Source organism: Sceloporus occidentalis, unplaced genomic scaffold, assembly GCF_023333645.1.
Source record: "Sceloporus occidentalis isolate IW3139 unplaced genomic scaffold, rSceOcc1.0.p SCAF_13, whole genome shotgun sequence".
In the NCBI taxonomy this organism is placed as follows: domain Eukaryota; kingdom Metazoa; phylum Chordata; class Lepidosauria; order Squamata; family Phrynosomatidae; genus Sceloporus; species Sceloporus occidentalis.
Window position 1 is genome coordinate 17,506,142 of NW_028316993.1, and position 21,587 is coordinate 17,527,728.

A 21,587-nucleotide genomic window follows, 5' to 3' on the forward strand; every position below is an offset into this window, starting at 1 on the left:
AGCTCATACTCTCTGTAGTACTAGAAATTTGGGGACCGAAAGCAAGCTTCATTGGTGTGGGGCAGAATTCTTATTGGGAGTTAAGCTCTCATCTTCTATGCATAGCTTCATCTGGGGATTCTCCATTATTCCCCACCTTTCCTCTCATTTCCTATGGACATCCCTGCCAGGACCCATGGATCAACACTGGTAAATAGCAGTAAGTTGATCTCCGTGTTGCGTAATAAAGATGCTTCTTTTCCTCAGAGACTGCTTCTTGTTTTCTTAGTGTTCTTGCATCTTTCATTTGCTTGGTCTCCATTTTGATCAGTTTGTGAACCCTGCAGAATTTTTCCTTCTCCATCCTCACTCCCGTTTTCACCAATAAATATGAACAGTCAGTCCTCCATTCTGCAGCTACGGATTCCACCATCCATGGCTTGAAATTAAAAAAAAAAAAAAAATCCAAAAGCAAACCTTGATTTGGTCATTTTATATAAGAGACACCAATTTATTATGCCACTGTATAAAACTCTGAGCATTTGGTGCCAGTCAGTCTAGATCATGTCACCATTGTGGTGCTCCCCAGATGTGTTGACTACAACTTCTATCACTCTCAAAACGTTTGGGCACACCAGCTTAGGGAAGGCTGGTATAAACCATGTTGTTGTTGCTGCATCTGCACTGCAAAAATAATGCAGGTGGACACTATTTTAACTGCACGGCTCAATGCTATGGAATCCTGGGAGTTGTAGTTTGTTGTAGCACCAGAGCTCTCTGAGAGAGAAAGTTAAATATCTCACAAAATTACAAATCCCAGAGTTCCAAAGCATTGAATCATTAAAGTGTTGTTGTTGTTGCTGTTGTTGTTGTTGTGTGCCTTCAAGTAATTTCTGACTTATGGCGATCCTATAACGGGGTTTGCTTTGCACGTTTCTTTCTTTGCCATTCCCATTCTCTGAGGCTGAGAGTATGTGACTTGCCCAAGGTCACCCAGTGGGTTTCCATAATTTCTGAAGTGCAAATGCGGGTGTTGTGCACTTTCCTATGGACTCCAACTTACAGCAACTTTATCAAAGGGTTTCTTTGCAAGATTTCTTCAGGAGGTTTGCCATTGCTTTTGTCCTAGGAGGTATGCCTGTTCTAGGGTTTCTTTGCCTGAAAGAAACCCATCAGGTGTCTTTGCCTGAATGGGGACTTGAACCCTGGTTTCGTAGAATTCTAGCCCAACACTCAAAACTACTATACCGCACTGACTCAGCTGTGTAGATCACGCTGGGCTATAACTGACCAATGGTCTTGTTTAGTATAATACAGCTTCTCATGTTTCTAACTCCTTTGGTGTCACTTTGGGTTCCAAGAAATTCAAGATATAAACAGAGCTTGGGAAAGTAACATTCCAAGGTTTCACCAACAGCATGGCCAACATTGTGCTGAGAGTTGCTCCCTCTCTCCCGAATAATCCAACTTGGAAGTAGTAGCTGAAAAAAAGTAACATCCCCAACCACTAAATGTGACAAAGAATAAAATCCACTTGGCCAGATGCAGCTCACTGTGGCCCTTTACTACCAGTGGGATTTACCAATTAAATCTCATTTAATTGCCTTCTGGAGCCTGTGGAATAAGGAAAGGGGATCAAGTCCCCAGCAGGCAATAGTCCCCAGTGGAAGGAGGCATGTGCAGATCAGAGACTAAGGAGCCACCATTTCAATATCTCGAGCCGCACGGCTGTCTGAGTTGTTAAGGGGCACCCATTGGGAGAGGATAGCAGCTGGTGCTGGAAATAGCAAACAATTTTGTCAAGTGGTACCAGTTTAACCCTTGATTTTGTGGAAATAAGAGAAGGCCCTGGGTGGCGGGTGGGGTGGGACTAGAGCAGGCTCATGTTGCTTACTTAACACTCGGGAAAGTGTGACCATTTACACAACCACGGCTCCAGTTTCTTTGTCCCAGCAGACACCAGGGGAAGCCACGAAGGAAAAAAATAACCAACTTCCCTGGAAGTCAACGTCCCCCAGCCTTTCGGACAGATTGTCCCCTCCACCTTGTTTACAGAGCTCTCTCCATCTCTCAATCTCTGGAGGGACGATTGCTCAGCCCCCCATGTGACAACATGTCACCCTTTTGGAAACACGACCCCCTTCCCAACTGATCCTGCCAGCCGAAGTACATGTGACTCTCGGAGATAAATTATAAATAGACAAGAGGCAGACAAAAGTGCAGAAACCCACAGGCTTGGCTGTACAAGTCGGCTGACAAGGCACCCTAGAAGCTCAAAAGAAGAGCATAAGACATTTTCTTTGGAGTCTTCAGCTACAAAGGATATAATTTGGAAGCATCGAACAGGGCAATGGATTACCAGCCGAGCATCATCCGGGACACTAACCCTATGGAGAATCTGGAGAAGCAATTGATCTGCCCCATATGTCTGGAGATGTTCACCAAGCCCGTAGTGATCTTACCTTGCCAGCATAACCTCTGCAGGAAATGCGCCAATGACATCTTCCAGGTCAGTAGGGTCCCCTCCTAATATTGACCCAAAAGGTGGGTAATTGTAACTTTTAAAACTGCCTTGCCTTTGCAAAGAACAAAACTACCAATACTAGAGGCAATGCTGAAGCAAGAGCTGTGAGGTAAGGAAGGTGAAACAAGGTATGGCAGCAGGTTCACAAGATCTTTGAAAGCAAAGCTTGGACAGGTTATTTCTTTGAAATGAAACGCCTAGAATTTCCCAACCAGAGTGGCTATAGCAACATTTTCCACTTTACGGGTCATGCTGGTCAGGGGAATCCTGGGAGTTAGCAGCTTTTCTAGGATCTGGTCAAAATTGGAACAGTATTTTCACAAAGGTTCAAGTTAGCATTTTCTTACATTGGTCTTTGATGAAATTTCTATGGTGTCCAGCCAATCCTATGCCTCAGAAGTAAGTTCCACCAGGTTCAAGAAGATGTGTCTAAGATTGCAGCATTTAACTTTTGCCCCCTAAGTGTCCTTAGGCTCATAACAGACCTTTATAGATACTGAAATTGTGAGTGAAATTGCACCATGCATTTTAGATATTGAACAATGCTCTCCATCATTGTTTTGTAACCACTCTTGGAGGTCATTTGGTCCCTTGGCCCAAAGAAAAGTCACCTCTGGCTTGCAGTATCTAAGCCTTGACCAAGAACTATTTCTCAAGAAAACCAGTTTCCTTCCCCAACGGAGTTAGAAATGGGAAAGTGGCCATTATAGCTAGGGGATTCTGGGAATTGTGGCACAAAAAATAGGTTTCCCAACACAGTGGAAATTGATCCCTGCCCACATTGCTTAACAACCCCACACTCAGAGATCAATTTCTCAAATGCAGTTGTCATTTTCTTCTTGCAAAAAAAGGTATCACTAGGCTGCTGCCACACTGCCAAAGTAGTGCAGTTTGACACCGCTTATATGCTCCCACAGTCTGAATTTGGCAGGGACAGTCCCAATTACTCCCCTGTAGTCTCATTTTTCAGCTGCTTTTCAAATGTCCCTCTCTCTCCTTCCTCCTCCCACTTTCCCCCTTTTTCCTCCAGTTGTCTTAATTTGTTGCAGACTGAGTTCAAAACGTGAAACGTAGTTTGCACTCCATTAGCTCTTGGGGAGGAAAAAAGAAGAGGGGGCAGAATCTTGACCTTTCTTGTAGGCTCAAGCAACCTCTCTTTCCTCATTCATAACTTTAGCCTTCTTGACCACTCTCTGATATTGTTTGGACATGTATACCCCAGTTTTCATTTGTGAAACATTGGAAGATTAATGTTTCCTGAAATTGAGAGAGAGATCCATTCTGGTGTGTTGCAGGAAAAAAGATGGTCTCATTATACCTTTAGAACTAGCCAATTCATGATTTTGTGAAGTAGAGAAAGTGGCATCACTTTAATGAAAGTTTTTACCCCCCCCCCCAAAAAAAAGTGTTATGAACTCATTTGTATTCTGCATGATTATGTTAATTTTTCTAATATAAATATTAATCTAGCATTAATATGCAGTATACAACCCTAAGAATCAGATTGACCAAATTTATTCAAATAATTTGGGTGCATCAGTCTCTCAGATCACAAATTGTACACGCTAATTTATATTTTTGGATGCAACGTTACACATGCTACTAGCTAGACTTGGAGTAAAGGCCTTTGCATGTGTGTGTCTGTGCATGTGCCTCAAATTTCCCCCGTCAATTTATGGTGACCTCATGAATTTCATAGGGTTGGGGTAAAAGAATACTCAGAAGTGGTTTTGCATACCATACAGTTATACAATGATTCCACATTTGTATCACACACACACAAATTCCAAAAAGCAAAGCTGATTTTGCCATAAGGGACACCATTTTACTATGCCACTGCATATCATGAGACTTGAGCATCCACACATTTTGGTATCCACAGGGGGTCCTGGAAGCAACCCCAGCAGATACCAAGGGCCCACTCTAAAATAAAGGAAACCATTGGGATTGTGAAACATCTGTCAGTGTTTATCATGGTGGTGCCATACATTTGTCGGGGTCCCTAACCCACCCTTTGAAATTTCAAAAATAGACACATCCTCTCAGGATTATGCTTCTTGTTGAAGACAGTGGAAACGGTTCCAAAAGGAATGTGTTTCTTATCCCAAGAGGTACTCCCGAGATAGGAAGAACCAGCTGATAAGAGAGCTGTTCCTTCAGGGGCCTCTCTTAGTTGTTGTGACGCAGTTGTTTCCAACAGTGTTGATCATTGTTGCTTGATTTCCAAGACAACAAAATAAAGGGAGGCAAAAGGAAGGTCCCAAAGGCAAAGGAGAAATTGGATTCCACTTGCTGGAACCGAGATCAAAGCTTACCCAAGTTCTTATAGTTTGGCTGGCAATTCATGCAGTGAAGGCGGGAGGACAGATGCCTATTGAAACTAAAGCCAGAACTATCATTACTAATGATAGAGTTTGGAAAGTTACTTTGAAAAATTAATTCATTGTCATTACTCATCATAGTTCTTAACAGACAATACGGTGCCATTGCTCATTACAGTGGTGGAAGAATGGCATGAAACCTTTAAAAAGTCCGCTAAAGCTGCATCTGCACTGCAGTATTAATACAGTTTGACACTGCTTTAACTGACATGGCTCCACCCTATTGAATCCTCAGATCTGTAGTTTGTTGTGGCACCAGAGCGCTCTGACAGAGTAGGCTAAATATCTCAGCAATCTACAAATCCCAGAATTGCACAGCATTGAACTACAGCAATTAAAGCAGTTTCAAATTCCATTAACTCTGTAATATAGATGCAGCCTTAGTCCTCCTAAAGTGACCTAAAATGCTCTTAAAATGTAAAATTCAACAGTATAGATTTTATATTATAAAAGTTTAAAATATAAAAATATTTTAAAAAGTAACCAGAAAAATTTACAACTAATTTCATTCTCCCCTCGAAGTATGATTTTTTTTAATGCCACTGCTGAGGCAAATGCTTCAAGGGCTGGCCCAGAAGTGAGGACTAAAGCTAGGGTTTTTTTTTAAAGTACGCATTCACACTACACAATTATAGTACAGTACTATGATTCCACTTGAAATGCCAAGGCAGCATCCTATGGAATCCTGGGATTTGCACTCCTAGGATTTAGAATTCTCTGCCAGAGAATTCTGACCAAACTACAAATCCCAGGATTTGATAGGATGCAGCCACATCAGTTAAAGTGGAATCATAGTGCTGTAACTGTGTAGTGTGAAAGGGCCCATTGTCTTGCTGAATGTCTGGAGCATTTCATTGTGTGATCAACCCATTCCGGCATGTGATTTGGATGTAAACTGGATCTAGGAGAGTATGCCAGCTGTCAACTTTGTTGGACAAAGACCTCCATTTGAGCCTGTGGTGCTGCCAGCTGTCACACATCTCCTAGGAACGTAAGAATATGAGCCTTGATGGTTCAAGTTGGAAGATTTACCTAATCTAGACTATGCCAGCCAGATGTACTTGGGAAGTCCACATGCAGGGTATCAAGGCGACAGCCATCTTCCACTGTTTTTCCCCACTAGTTGGCACTGAGGGATGTTTTGTCCCTGGAATCTGAAAGGTAGATATAGCCATTGTGACTAGTAGCCATTGATAGACTTATGAACAGGGAATAATGTTTTGAGTTTGGACTATGACTCTGGAGATCAGGGTTCAAATCCTGACTCAGCCATAGAAACTCACTAGATAACCTTGGGCAAGTCACACTCTTTCATCCCCAGGGGTTGGCAATGGCAAACCCCCTCTGAAGAAACTTGCCAAGAAAACCCCATGGCAGGTTCGCTTTAGGGTCGGTATGCTAGTTTTAAGCATTGGACTATGACTTGAAGGCACACAACAACAATAATAACAACAACAACAATGGCAAGTTACTTGTTTGACTTACATGTCTAGATATACAGTATAAGTTATAGATAAATCAACTTGCTACAAACACTGGTCATTTGATTTTGATATTAATTTGGATTTGTACTTCAGCCCATCTCTCCAGAGCTCAAGAGCCATCCCAAAACTCACCAAAAAATAACCATACTTGTCTTTTCTGATGGGAATGAAAATCTCTCATCATGCTTTGTAAAAAGTTTAATCTTGGACAAATGGCCCATGCCAATGGCTTAAACATCCAAGTAATAACCAGACTAGATAACCCACATCAAATTTGAAGCTTGGTTCTGACCAACGATATCCAGGCCTATTGGTAACATCTTGCTGCAACAGTTCCCAAAAAGAACTTCTGGTTGGCGCAGTGATATGTATGTGCATGTGTTGTGTGCCTTCAACTCATTTCTGACTTATAGCGACCTAAGGCAATCCTATCAGGGGGTTTTCTTGGCAAGATTTGTTCAGAGGAGGTTTGGCATTGCCTTCCCCTGAGGCTGAGGACATGTGATTTGTGTAAGGTCACCCAATGAATTTACATGGCTGAGCTGGGCATCAAATCCTGGTCTCCAGAGTCGTAGTCCAACACCAAACCACTACACCATGTTGGCTCTTGGTTCAGTGACACTAGCTAGTTTTCCAGTGACAAAGTCTGTGATACAAATGCAAAGCATGCTGGGGGGTTTCCAACTGTGTCAGAAAAGACAATTGTGAATCATTTTTATAAGAGATCAGATGTAATGATTTGATCACTCTTGAACAGCTGAAATCTCACATCGCCCTTCCCGGGACAGGTGGGATGGTGTTTGCTTGTGGGTTGCATCTTGTGTCTATGACCGACCTTTGTGTTCATGTTGTTGATGGGCTCTGTAGGCTGCTAACCCCTATTGGCAAACCTCTCGGGGAACAACTATTTCCGGAGGAAGGTTTCGTTGTCCATCTTGCCGTCACGAAGTCATCTTGGACCGTCATGGAGTCTATGGCCTCCAGAGGAACCTACTGGTGGAAAACATCATTGACATCTACAAGCAGGAATATACCAGGTTTGCATTAACCCTCTGCCATCCTCTGTTATTTGCAAGATACTGGGCAGGCCTTACCATGAGACAAAATGCAGAGTCTACTTTAGGTCGAAAATTTGGGGTGTCATGAAAAGGCAACAAATAGTTAGTACTTCTTCTTTCTTATCCAGGTCCCCCAACACAACTCTTTGGTCAACATGTGCCAGAAGATGACCATAGAATTGCACTGGAGGACCCACAGATGCCTGGAGAAGTGTTCCCTCTATGAATCTCTATGTCCTCCAGTGCAACCTCTGCTGAATGTTGACCATAGGGGTCATGCTGGAGGAACTAGAGATTCCCAGAGAGAACATATTAATTAAATCCGCAAAAGTCAAAGCCACAAATGTGGAGGGATGAATGCATTTTATTTTATAATTATTTTACTTTTTCATACAGTTCTGGAGCTCTGCTACTGCAATTTAATTTTTTTTAAAACAAATGAGAAGAAATATAAAAATAAAATGAAATGAAAGCAATCAAGCTGCTTTGGAATAGAGGGGGGATAGGAGGTAAGGTGGAAACACTGATACTGACAATATCAAACTGCCCTGGAGTGGCATTTCATACCTGAGTGCAATTGTCTGGAACTTCCCTGGAACAGCCAAAGGAATGGCTGGGAAGATACCAACTATATCTCACTCCCTGCCAGACATTGCTGCTTAAAATACACCTGCAGAGATTTATATTCCTCTGATGTTAAACAAGATGCCACCCAAAGCTTTTCACAGCCCAAAGAGGAAACCTCAGTATTTGCTAATCACTTCAGACCGAGCTGCTGGGTAATAAAACAATACAGGTTGAGTTTCCCTTATCCAGAATTCAGAAATGAAAAATATTCCAAAATCCAAAACCTTTTTTATAGGTGGCTGAGAGAGTGACACCTTTCATTGTACACAGACTTTCTTTCAGGCACAAAAATTATTTAAAATATTGTGTATAAAATTACCTTCAAGCAGTATGTATAAGGCGTATCTGAAACATAAATGAATTTTGTATTTAGACCTGAGTAACTCCAAGAGGCCTCTATGTATGTCTAAGAAACACAGATATTCCAAAATAAAAATAATAATAATAATCTGAACTCCAAAACACTTCTGGTCCCAAGCATTTTGATAATAAGGGAGACTCAACCTCTAATTTAAAAAGAAAGAGGGGGGAAAAACCACTCCAAAGTGGGTTTGTTGAAAAGTTAGCAACGTTGGTTGAGATCCAGCTGAGGCACCCATCCAGGAACAGACAAAGAAGGCAACTGGCAGAGGACCAGCCAAGCATAAAAACTTCTCCATTCTAATTATCCAGAGTGGCTCAAGAGATGTCTCTTGACCCTATGAACATCTCACTCAGTGTCAAAGCTCAGAAAAGGTATCTTTTTGGGACTTCAGCTTCCAGAATCCCCAACCAACATAATTCCTGGCTGTTCAGCTGGAGGAGTCTGGAAGTCCAAAACTAGCACTGCTTGATCAATTATTTGTATTACTGTTGCCAGGATTGTCTGCATCCACACCAACTGCTTTTGCTAGCTATTTCTTCCCCTCAAGGCTTGGTCTGACCCCATGGTCACTTGAAGTATGTACTTATTCACACATAATGTAATGAGCCCATGGAACTCACCTCATCATGATGTTGCACAACCCATAACTTAGGTGGGGTTTAAACAATAGATTGGAAAAATTAATAGAAAAAAAAAACATGTCAGTGGCTATTGGCTATAAAGACCCAAAGGAACCTGTGCATTCAGAAACTTTACCTGTCCAAATACCAGGTATTGGGACCTAACAGAAGCTGCTGTTTCCGGTACCTAATTGTGAACTTTACATAGGTATCTCATTGGCTGGTATTAGAAATATCACCTTTACCAACCCTATAGTTGTCGACATACTGTACTATGCCCACATCAGCTTTGGATACCCTTTTGGACATATTATGCCCTCATAATCTCTCAGCCTTGTGGGGAATGGTAGGATTCGTAATTCCAAAACATCTGAGTCAGGGCACCCAAAGTTGGAAAAGATGGTTTGGCTATTATATGAACCCTGGTTCTGAATGAGCAGTATCCTTTTAGTATACCTTGGGAGTTGCTAATTAAGCCAGGATAATATTAGAACCTTTGGGTTAAGAAAATAGTTTACACACAAAGCATCCACACATGGTCCCAGTAATCTATTCCCATTAGGGGACATGAAATTTGGGTGGATTAGGGAGGAATCCAAATATAGGAGGCTAAGTGCTGATGAAGATACTTTTGGGGTATCATCCGAACGCTCTCCAGAATGAAGGAATACCGCCGGCCTCCCAAAATAAAACTCAGTGGCTCTGCATGGGCGCAGCTAGCAAGCTTCTCGGACAGAGTGGCATGCAGAGAAGGAAAGTCTAAACATAACCTCTCTGAGGAAGTTAATATTAGAGATGAGGTGGGAACAAGTCCAGTTCTTACTGTACTAAGAGGTGGCAAGGGCTCAGACTTACTTGCTTTCACACTAGATTTGTCACATCTGCAATGAATCTTATAGAGCCGGACTCAGTTTTCCATCCTCAGAAAGAAAGACAGACTAATCCCTAAAAGAAAAGAAGAGAAAAGAAAAGAATAATCAAAGGGTGTTGATGATGAGACAGTATGCCACATTCTTTTGGAGAAGAATGAATTAAATTTAACAAAGACGTATCTCTTGCACAAAATATGGCTGCTGCCACACTGCAGAATTAAGGCAGTTTGACATCACTTTAACTGCCACAGCTCCATGCTATGGAATCCTGGGATTTGTAGTTTGTTGTGGCTGTCTGACAGTGAAGGCTAGATATCTCATAAAACTACAAGCCACAGAATTCCATAGCATGGAGCCATGGCAGATAACGTGGAGTGAAACTGCATCAATTCTGCAGTGTAGATGCAGCCAAAAGTTTTCCAAAAAAGGTGCCAAATAGTGAATATTCATCAAAAAATTCAGAAACCCTTGAGTGTTTGCACAATGGGTATAAAACTGTTGAGATTATCCATTCTTGCATATGAGAATGAAATAAGTGAACATCTACACACTATACCTTCCAAGTGATACACTGACTTAGTGACTGAATCCTCTGTCATCCCATTTTTTCAGCTGCTTTTAAAATGTCCCAGTATCTTTGTCCTCCTCCCTTTGTCCTCAGTTTACATCAGTTGCTTCAAACTGAGTTGAAATACTTACACTCAGTTAACATAGTGGCGGGAAAGGACTCAAAGGGTTAGAGTCCTGCCCTTCACAAGGCAAAAGCAAACTCCTGTCTTGTGCACTCTTCTCCATTTATGTTTGCCAGTCATTACCACACTCTTATATTGCTTGGCCATATGTGTTCTAGTTTTCATCTGCGAAATTTGTGTAAGGTCACCCAATGAATTTACATGGCTGAGCTGGGCATCAAATCCTGGTCTCCAGAGTCGTAGTCCAACACCAAACCACTACACCATGTTGGTTCTTGGTTCAGTGACACTAGCTAGTTTTCCAGTGGCAAAGTCTGTGATACAAATGCAAAGCATGCTGGGGGGTTTCCAATTGTGTCAGAAAAGACAATTGTGAATCATTTTTATAAGATCTGACATCCCTGCTCCCCAGTGCTAGGCCAACAATTTAGCTAATATTCTCAACTGTGCTATGTTACTGTTCTTGTGTTTTCTCCAGCCGGCCACTGAAGAAGGGCAGCCATCCAATGTGCAAAGAGCATGAAGATGAGAAAATCAACATCTATTGCATAACCTGCGAGGTGCCCACCTGCTCCATGTGCAAAGTCTTTGGGGCTCACAAAGACTGCGAAGTAGCACCCCTCCAAAGTGTCTTCCAGGGACAAAAGGTACAGTGCAATGTGTACAGCAGCTTCATCAGCTTCACACTGAGTTATGGAGCTTATTTCCAGACTTTGTGTAGCCAGCAAACTCTTCCCCAGGCTGTGTGGTTGCAGAGGAACCCTTGAACATTTTCTGTGGGTAGTTTACAGGCTGAATATCAGCTTTATCCAACTTGGTCCCTCTCAATATGTATGTGTGCATGTGTCTGTGTGCCTTCAAATCGCCTGGAGTCTTATGGTGGCTCCACAAATTTCATTTGTTGTTGTTGTTATGTGTCATTTCCAGCTCATGGCGACCCTAGGGCCATGGGGTTTTCATGGCAATTTTCTTCCCAGCAAGTTTACCATTACCATCCCCTGAGAATGTGACATGCCAAGGGTTTTCTTGGCAGGATTTGTTCAGAGGAGGTTTACCCTTGCCCTTCCCCTGAGGCTGAGAGAGTGTGACTTGCCCAAGGTCACTCAGTGGGCTTCAGGGCAAAGGTTTCCTTTCCTTGACCTTAGTGGGGTTCACAGCTCATCAACTGGCCTGCAGATAGACTCTCAGGGCCAGAGAGAAAATGTCTCCCTTTTGGGCAGAGAGCAGATTGGAGATGTTCGGATGTGCTGCGCTGTGTGTCTTTCAGGAATAGCCTCTGACCCCTTATATGAATACACAGATGACTGCAGTCCCCAAGCTGTTCCTGGTGGTTATATTTAGAGTCACTTAAGAGCTGCGAAGTAGCAATAGACGTCTAGAAAGGGCACCCATTCCCAAGGGAGCAGCTGTGAATGGGATTTGGGGAATGGATGGGGGAGTCTTCCCCCACATGTATTGAATGGGATCAATGGATTATCCACAACCCTCTTCCAGGATGGGAAAAATCCCTACAAAAAGAATGTCCCATTTGAAGATGAAGTAGTCTAATTTCTAAATGTTGAACCACAGATTGAACCTCAAGTGATACAGTGAGTGAACAAATTGAACTTTAAAAAAAATAAACTTTTAGCTCAGTGCATAAAATGCAAATCTAGATTGAGCAATTAGATTCTAATTTATTTTTTAAAATGTAGATGGTATCTTTGTCGCACCCCCTGAAATTCCATCTTGCAATCTCTGTGGTTACCTCAGGTTGAGAACCTCTGGTTTACAGTGTAATAAACATTATAAAAGAAAGGGGAGGGATGAGGTGAGAAGAAGAAAATAATTAAATCCAGTCAATCTTTTCACTACAAGAAAGTTCCTCTTGCATTGGAGGATTCTTCATTGTCCAGTTGGACTTTCTGCTTCCAGGGCCATCTTCTTTTCTCGCTATGCTTTAAAGAAGAAGCACAGTTTGCCCTTTGGCTCAGAGGGAGAGGTGGGCTGCATGGATTCAAACTATTTTTATCCTCTTCCTTCACAGACGGAGCTGAACAACTGCATCTCAATGCTGGTGGCAGGGAATGACAGAATCCAGACTATCATCAACCAGCTGGAGGAGTCATGCAAAACCACTGAGGTGAGGAATCCAACAAATGGCTGAGCTCTTCGAAATCCAAGCTGTTGAAAGGAAACCTAACCCTGAGCAATGGCTGATGGCTCAGGCATTGCTGGAGAGGGAAAGGGAAGAGGGAAAGGGAAGATACAGATGTATCTCCATCTGTGCAGTTCATTCCATGCTCCCTTTCAGATCCAGGCAGCTAAAGCAGAGAAGAGAACTCCTGAATCTAAATTTTAGATCAGGATGGGCCACAATGGATGGCGATAACCAATTTCTCTCCCTTAACTCTTCTGTGGGCTGCACTCACCAGCAAACCCAAACACTTCCCTCTGTTTTTCTGCAGTCCTTCTCAAAATGGTGACAGGCAGTGACATCACTTCACATCCAGTTGCCATTTTGAGAGGGACTCCAGAGAAAAACAGCTATTTGCACCAAGTTTTAGATGGACCTAGAATCAGAGAATCAGAGAATAATAGAGTTGAAAGAGACCGCAAGGGCCATCCAGTCCAACCCCCTGCCATGCAAGAAATCACAATCAAAGCATCCCTGACAGATGGCCATCCAGCCTCTGTTTAAAGACCTCCAAGTAGGGAGACTCCACTACACTCCAAGGCAGTTTGTTCCACTGTCAAACAGCCCTTACTGTCAGGAAGTTCTTCCTTATGTTGAGGTGGAATCTCTTTTCCTGTAGCTTGCATTGGTTGTTCCAGATCCTAGTCTCTGGAGCAGCAGAAAACAAGCTTGCTCTCTCCTCAATATGACATCCCTTCAAATCTTTAATCAGGGCTATCATATCACCTCTTAACCTTCTTTTCTTCAGGCGAAACATCCCCAGCTCCCTAAGTCATTCCTCGTAGGGCATGGCTTCCAGACCCTTCACCATTTTAGTTGCTCTCCTTTGGACATAACAACAACAACAACAACAACAATTATTATTATTATTTGGACATGCTCCAGTTTCTCCACATCCTTTTTAAATTGTGGTGCCCAGAACTGGACACAATATTCCAGGTGGGGTCTGACCAGAGCAGAATATAGTGTCACTATTACTTCCCTTGATCTAGACACTATACTTTTGGTGATGCAGCCTAAAATTGCATTGGCCTTTTTAGCTGCTGCGTCGCACTGTTGACTCATGTTCAACTTGTGGTCTACTTGGACTCCCAGATCCCTTTCGCATGTAGTTTCATTCAGCCAGGTGTCGACTTGGCAAGGAATTGCCACCAGGATAAGGATAAAGAACACCCTGAAAGCTTAGGTTTACATTTTCATTGTAACCTTCACTAAAACATATAGGATCAATCAATGGCAATGCTGCTGTGATTTCATTCCAGAAGCCTTAAGAGGAATTCTTGACCCTACAGTCTCCCTTTTTCAACCTCATGTTCTCCCCTCAGCAATTGTTTCTACACTCATTCATTTATTCCTTCCTTCTTTTCTTCTTTTTGTTCCCTGGCAATAGGAAAATAGCCGGCAGGTCAAACAGGCGTTGTATGAGAAGTTCGAAGCTCTCATTGCCATCTTGCAGGAGAAGAGAACTGAGCTGTTGGAGCGTGTAGCCAAGGAGCAAGAAGAGAAGGTTGGGCTCATGAAGAACCTCATCCACCAGTACAAAGATCAGTTGGAGGAGTCTTCGAAGCTGGTGGAGACAGCCATTCAATCCATGGAGGAGGAAGCTGGGGCTGCTTTCCTCTTGGTGAGTCAAACCTTTATACAGTACAACTCCCAGACCTTTGGGACCAGTATTCGTGGTTTCACTGACACATGCCTGAAAAAAGTGTGATGTCTCTAGGCATCTGGGCGTCCTCCAGTGTGACTCTGTGGTCAATGTCTGAAGTTGATCATAGAATTGCATTGGAGGACCTGAAGATGCCCAGAGACAACACGTTTCTAGGCATCCAGAAGTGCCTCCAGTGTGACCCTATCATCAGCTTCTACCAGAAATATAGGGCTCACTATTATCTGTGATTTTTACTATCCATGGTAAATCTGGGAATGTATCACCTGCAGATACAAAGATTATTCTGTACTCATACACACGAACAATATGTGTGTGATGGCAATGGCAGCTGCTGGCTTCCCTGTCAGTGAGTTAGTCTGCTCATGGTTTTAACCTGAACTCTTCAATGTACTGAAATTTATCCCTAAGGCTCCATCAAAGTTTGGACTAAAAACCAGAAAAGATGTACTGTCTCATTGATATGGGTGCCAGCTGCCACTGTACTTTGTCCTTTGCATAGAGACTGGGTGAGATTTGCTATTTCCTCCTAGCTAGGAGCTATGAAAAGTTATTATTTTAGGACTACAGCTTGCGGAGGAATTCTGAGAGCTGTAGTCCAAAAGGTAACTTTTCTAAGGTGTGACAATGAAGGTAAAGTAAAAAAAAAAAAACCATGCAAGAGTTGCTTTTGCAACTTGATTCCTTTTAATCTACAGACATTATATTTTCCATAACCAGATGGAAAAATAAATCCACATGGCCCTCAACACAGGTCTGGAGGAAGGAAGAAATTTCCTTAGTTTTTGCATTTTAATGCAAACACATCCCATACCAATATATAAAGTACTTCCAAACCAAGACCTGGTTGCATCTCCCAAACTAAGACATGAACCAAAATGCTATTCCACTTCTAATCCTGCACTTTTCTGAATACTGCAATGTAATTTATTTTATTTTTTTTTGCATCAATAAGTGAGCGTAAAACATGCATATCAGTAAAAATATACTAGTCAGGGAAAACTGCATGCGAAAATTATGTGGATTAGGAAAAATCCACATTGGAAATTATTTACAAAAATGTGAAGTCAAAGGCTTTCATGGCCAGCATCCATAGTTTATTGTGAGTTTTTTAGGACTATGTGTCCATGTTCTAGAAGAGTTTATTCCTGACGTTTCACCAGCATCTGTGGCTGGCATCTTCAGAGAATGCTGGCATGGAAGAGAGAGGGATATATACTCAGTGTGTGTGTGTGTGTGTGTGTGTGTATCCCACTGTCTTCCATGCCAGCATTCTCTGAAGATGCCAGCCACAGATGCTGGTGAAACGTCAGGAATAAACTCTTCTAGAACATGGCCACTTAGCCTGAAAAAATCATTTACAAAAATGTTTAAAGCAAGGGAAGTATACATAAAGTGTATGAATGTCCAGGCACAGTATTTTTTTTAATCGAAAACTGCTGTGGGAACAAGAACCTGACCTTGGAAAGACGATACAGCGAATGAAAACAAAAACGGATTAATTTGCCTGTCCCTGGTGCATCAAGCAATGTCCAAGACTTTACTGTAGCATTTATTCACCATTAAGTCCCATTTAGCAAAGACCATAGAGCTGCCATCACAACTTCTGACTCTATTATTTGTTCCCGCTGAGTATTGTAGAGGAAGTTATTAAAAAATTAAAATGGCAGTTGCACATGACACTTAATGTAGCACTATATTATCCACATGTGCCCAGTCCTGTGGCAAGGATCCTTCCATAATACCTTCAAATGTGCCATATTTAAATAAAGAGGTCACTTGCAATGTTAATTAATAGTGTCCTCCTTGCAGCTTCTATTCCCATTATTGCTTTTTGTTTAGGAGGGCAAGATGATGAATTGCCTCTTAATTACTCAACTTCTCTATTCTATCTGGAGGAGTTTAATTTATTATTTTATTTCCAAAATGTCTATCCTTTACCTTTATTGCCAGCTGACAATTTCACAGTGGAAACAAAACTAGAAATTATTATTTTCTTTTCACCAATTTCCTCCCTTTTCTCTTCTTTTATGACCAAACAACAGTACTGTATATCCCTATGAATGAAAGAAAAATGGTGGTGCGGGAATAAAAGAAACAAATTATCCAAGTCTGTTCCCAGGATTACAGGCTGAATCTCCCTTATCCTTATTCTTAGGACCAGATGGGTTTGGGATTTTGGATTTTTTAAAACAAAATTGGAATATTTACATGATGAGGTATCTTGGAGATGGGACTCAACCCTAAACATGCAAATCAGTTATTTTTTTATACACCTTATACATGAAATGTGTGTTTGTATATTTGAACTTTTCCCGAGTTGTAACTGTATATTTAAATTTCATTTTATTCTGAGCAAACCAAAGTTCCAGTTTTGGGAGACAGTCAGGCTTTTAACACAAGACACATAAGTTAAATAACTGACGGATCAAATCAAATAAACAAAATAATTTATTATCATGATAACGATTAAATAATAGATAATAATTAAATGAATAAACTTGAATGGCTTCTGCTGACTGGTCTTTTATTAAACAGAAAACGTCTTTATCAACTAATGATGCTTCTCCTTCTCTGTCTCCTTCGCCTCATTCCAGACTGCAAAGCAGCTCATTAAAACGTAAGTCCTGAATACATCTTTCCCTTTAAATGGAAGTTTCTATGTAGAAATCTATTAGTTGTAGGAGCCATAGCAGTCAAAGCAGTGTCAAACTGCATTATTTCTGCAGTGCAGATGAGACCAGTGTCTCACTTTCTACAATGCCAGAAATTTGGGGACTGATGGGAAATTTCATTGGGTGGCATAATTTTTATTTGTGGGGCAATACACTCTTTCCCCCCTCTCCTATAGCTACACCCCCGAAAAGTCTTCCTTACTTTTCATTTCCCTTTTGTTGCCCAAAATATCAAAAAGGCTGTTTTGTCTGCCTGCTTAAAGTATTGATATACCATCCTTCATTACAATAAATCAGGGGATGGCATGTAATTATATTTCAAACAAGACAATGCAATCTACCGAAATGAAAGCCACAAATAAGACTGCAATTTGAAACAGACAGTCATTGCAAGATGAAAACCCTTTCTCGTTTTGTTTTCTCCTTAGAATTGTGGATGCATCAAAGGGAGCTCAGTTGGAGAAGATTGAGCCAGGCTTTGAAAACATGGACTATTTCACTGTTGACACAGAAAACGTTACAGAAATCTTGAGAAGCATTGACTTTGAGCCAGGTATGGTGACATGATGTTCTGTCAGTGTGAGAAATTGTTATGAGGACTTTCACTTCTACCCTTCAACATATTGCTAGCCTGACCCCAAACCCAAATCCAACCTGAACACATTTAATCTCATCACATAGGATTGCATCTAGTGAGTACTTGGATGGTAGACCACCAGGGAATACTAAGGCTTCTCCTCTCTAGGTACTGTTCGGCCCCATTCCCACTTACAGATAAATCAGTGTGCAATCTGAATTGATGGGTCGATTCGACAGCGGAGCATGGTTCCCACTACATTTGTCCCTATCACAGTTTTCCCTCTAAAATAATCCACTTGTGGTTCACATTCATGCATGAAATGATTCAAAATGGACCCGCTCCAGCCAGCCAAAAGGGAAATTTGAATCAATTCCAATCCGCAGAATCGATTTATTGAAAAAGATGCTGAAAAATCAGCCTCAAAAAGACACAGGTAAATGGGTCTGATGCATGGCCCCTTTGCCAAATCGCTTCAGTGATTCAATTTAAGTGGGAACCAGGGTCATTTGAACTGGTTCAAACTGAATTGCGATTTGGTTTAAATGGTAGTGGGAATGACACCTTCAGAATGAACCCAGCCTGAAATTCTGGAGAGCTGTTGCCAATGCAAGTTAGCAATACTGGGCTAGGTGGATCAATGCTCTCATTCATCTTAAGGCAGCTTGGCATGTTTCAATACAGTGGGTCACTAATATCTGTTAAAATACTGACCTGCTGGTCTTCAGACTGATCCAGATTTGATGCAGAATGAAACTACTGCCTGAGTTAGCAGACTGCTGGTGACCAAGGAGGCAGAAAGAGGTAGCATGAGAATAGGGATGGGAAAAAAGTGTCATCAGGTTCAAAATTCTAACAAAAAACATCCGTCTTACAAACCACCACTCCCCAGACTCAATGCAAAGTACACTCCAAATCAACACATTTGCAAGGTCTGAAGTATATTTCAGAACAGTAAAATATGCACAAGACTATGCATATATTTTAAAAATGCAAATGGATGAAATGCATGCACTTGGGGAAAAAGCCCTTTTTCATTTTAGTCAGGACTGTGGCTTCTGTGATTGAGTCTATCCATCTGGAATACAGCCTTCCTCTTTTCCTATTGCTTTCTACAGTATTAAACATTATTGCTTTTTCTAGCAAGTCATGTCTTCTCATGATATGGCCAAAGTATGACAGTCTCAGTTTAGTCATCTTGGCTTCTAGGGCTTGATTTGCTCTAGGATCCTTTATTTTTTTGTCTTTTTAGCAGTCCATGGTATCCATAGAATTCTTCTGCAGCACCACATTTCAAATGCATTTATTTTCTTCCTATCCGCTTTCTTCACTGTCTGGTTTTCACACCATACAAAGAAACTGGACTAGTTGTAGCCCACCTTTTCTGATCCCTGCCTGGAAAACTATTCAGAAACATAGTTGTGTTAGTCTGAAATATGATTATGCAAAGGGATCTTGTAGCACCAGTTCACTCCATGCCACTTATGAAGTAGATTAAATTAAGGGAAGCTTATGCTACAACTTCTTTTGCTCAGTCTCAAAAGTGCTACAAGGCCCCTTTGCATACTGAAATAAACTACACCAGACTAGATGGCAGTTTCCTTCTTAACTAAACTCCCAGGCCCAGAAAGCTCTTTAGCAGGTGGTCACTTTATAGAAAATGTGCTCCTAATATTCCCCCCATTGTTTTCTTCCTTCCTTTTTTAGATGAAGACAGTGAAGAGGTGAATGAAGAAGACGAAGAAACTGAAGAGGAAGAACCTCAAAGTGGAAAAGTAGACAGTATGTATTTTTTTTAAAAGGTTGGGGAGAAAATTCGGGATAAAGGAGAAAGTCTTGAAACTTTTAAGCTGGGTAGTTTGTTAGAAGGAGCCACTGTTTTGGGTGTATCGATCCACCTGGAGGCTGATAGCATTGGAAAACATCTGGAAAACATCATTTCAGTGCCATCAGGATCCAAAATGGCACATTAGAGATAATGTGTTGAACTTGAACCTCCTGTGTATATCATTGTGATTTGACTATCAGGTTGTGGCTTTTCCTCACACAGGAGGCCATTGACCTGGATGGGTAGATTTCCAGTCTGATGTTGCCATAATGTTGTGGGTTCTCAGCAGTGCTAGTGGTTCTGAGTAATGGTTCTGGTCCTAGATAGCTTCAAAATGGGAGACAAATTCATGACAGACAACGGGTCTATTAGTGGCAATAAACCATGCTGGCTAAATGGGACCTGCAAATTCTGGTTAGAAGAAAGCAAGCATGATGCACATATTTTATCATGCCACAAAATCAGTTAGCAAGTCAGTCTCATCCTGAGATTGTTGGGTCCCAAAAATCCCCAATCTATCTGTCCAGGCGCCATAGATTGGTTTTTCTTTCATCTTTCAAAGTCAATATTGATTGATTGATTGTATTTATATCCTGCTCTTTAAGTACAAAAGCTCTCAGAGCGACTTACAGATAGTTAGACAGGTCCCTGCCCTCATCACACTACACTATTATAGCCCTCTTATTCCACTTTACTTGCTATGTCTGCCACATATGGAAACCTGGGATTTGTAGTTTACTGTCTCCAATGGCCTCCTGTGTGAGGAAAAGCCACAACCTGATAGTCAAATCACAATGATATACACAGGAGGTTCAAGTTCAACACATTATCTCTAATGTGCCATTTTGGATCCTGATGGCACTGAAATGATGTTTTCCAGATGTTTTCCAATGCTATCAGCCTCCAGGTGGATCGATACACCCAAAACAGTGGCTCCTTCTAACAAGCTCTCTGGCTGTTAATTCTAAATTACCCTCCCTAAACTGCAAATCCCAGGTTTCCACATAATAGTACAAGTGAGATAACAGTGCTATACCAATGTAATGTGATAACATCCAAAATGCAGCAAACAGTGATACCTTTGGTTGGTTGATTAAAGGTATTCCTGTTTTGTGGCTTTTGGATGTCATAGTACTTTGCTTTATGGCCAACACAGCTACCCCTGAACATATTTCCTGGAAGTGTAGTATGATATTCCGCAACATCTTCAATAGGTTCCTTTCACTTACCATGACCTTTCAATGTCCCTTTTTGTTTCAGATCCTCAGTAACAAAACAAGGTGTCACGAATTCCAAGAAAAGAAAAGGAAATTCTCCCTATACAGAGATACCAGGAGGATTTGGGAAAGATGAAGGGAGGAGTAGGAGAAACCCAAACTGAAATGCCTATGAAGGAAGAGGAGGAGGAGAAAGGTGAAGTCCAGCCAAAGAAGAACCGTTGGGAAAGTGGAATTCCTGACAATTCAGAATGGAAATCTTGCACAAAGACACTTTTATACACGGGTGCAAAACAGAACCTTTCATACGTTTTATAAGTCGTGTGTTTTTTGTACAAAATTGCCATGGCACTTGATTTTTGATTTTTTGTAAAGAAATGTGCTTTTCCCTCTTTTTCTTTTTCTTTCTGATTTTCTTTCTTTCGTATCACCCACAGACCGAGGGACATTGATTCTGGGAATTAAGTTCAAGCATTTCTTTGCACCGCGTAGAACCAGTAATAGAGAAGACGACGGTAAAGCTTAGGGTTAGACTGTAGGAAAGAGAACAAAAATACTAGTTTTAGTTCATTGGTTTGATATAGAATGAGGAGTCTGGTGAAGAATATTCTCTGCCTCAGTGCCTGTAGTTCAATTGAAAGATGTATGTCAATTTTTCCTTTTGGTTGTATATAGCTACACAATAAAAATGAATTCTGGTTTTAGCTTTGGTGGCAATGATTCTTCTAGTAACTGAGTGCTGCTGGAGGGTACCATGGTATTGGCAGACCATCAAAATTATTACCTCCAAAACTTTGCAAAGACCAATAATAATAATAATAATAATAATAATAAGTTTAATTTATAT

The 21,587-nt window shown here is 41.4% G+C and overlaps 1 protein-coding gene across 1 annotated transcript; it reads left to right on the forward strand.

The window, feature by feature from the left end:
• Nucleotides 1–1,924: 1,924 nt before the first annotated feature.
• TRIM63 (tripartite motif containing 63) lies at nucleotides 1,925–21,433 on the forward strand. Its single transcript, XM_089478322.1, has 9 exons — nucleotides 1,925–2,488; nucleotides 7,236–7,405; nucleotides 11,080–11,248; nucleotides 12,628–12,723; nucleotides 14,168–14,401; nucleotides 17,041–17,063; nucleotides 17,547–17,671; nucleotides 19,403–19,477; nucleotides 20,784–21,433. The coding sequence occupies exons 1-9, from the start codon at nucleotides 2,330–2,332 to the stop codon at nucleotides 20,792–20,794; spliced, it is 1,062 nt and encodes a 353-aa protein (XP_089334448.1). The 5' UTR covers nucleotides 1,925–2,329; the 3' UTR covers nucleotides 20,795–21,433.
• Nucleotides 21,434–21,587: the final 154 nt, after the last annotated feature.

What these genes read in the sequence shown, in the direction of transcription:
- TRIM63 (XM_089478322.1), top strand. Translation starts at nt 2,330, where the DNA reads ATGGATTACCAGCCGAGCATCATCCGGGACACTAACCCTATGGAGAAT. An exon ending in GCGCCAATGACATCTTCCAG is followed by an intron (nt 2,489 to 7,235) that starts GTCAGTAGGGTC and finishes TGGGCTCTGTAG; the next exon opens with GCTGCTAACCCCTATTGGCA. An exon ending in CTGGGGCTGCTTTCCTCTTG is followed by an intron (nt 14,402 to 17,040) that starts GTGAGTCAAACC and finishes GCCTCATTCCAG; the next exon opens with ACTGCAAAGCAGCTCATTAA.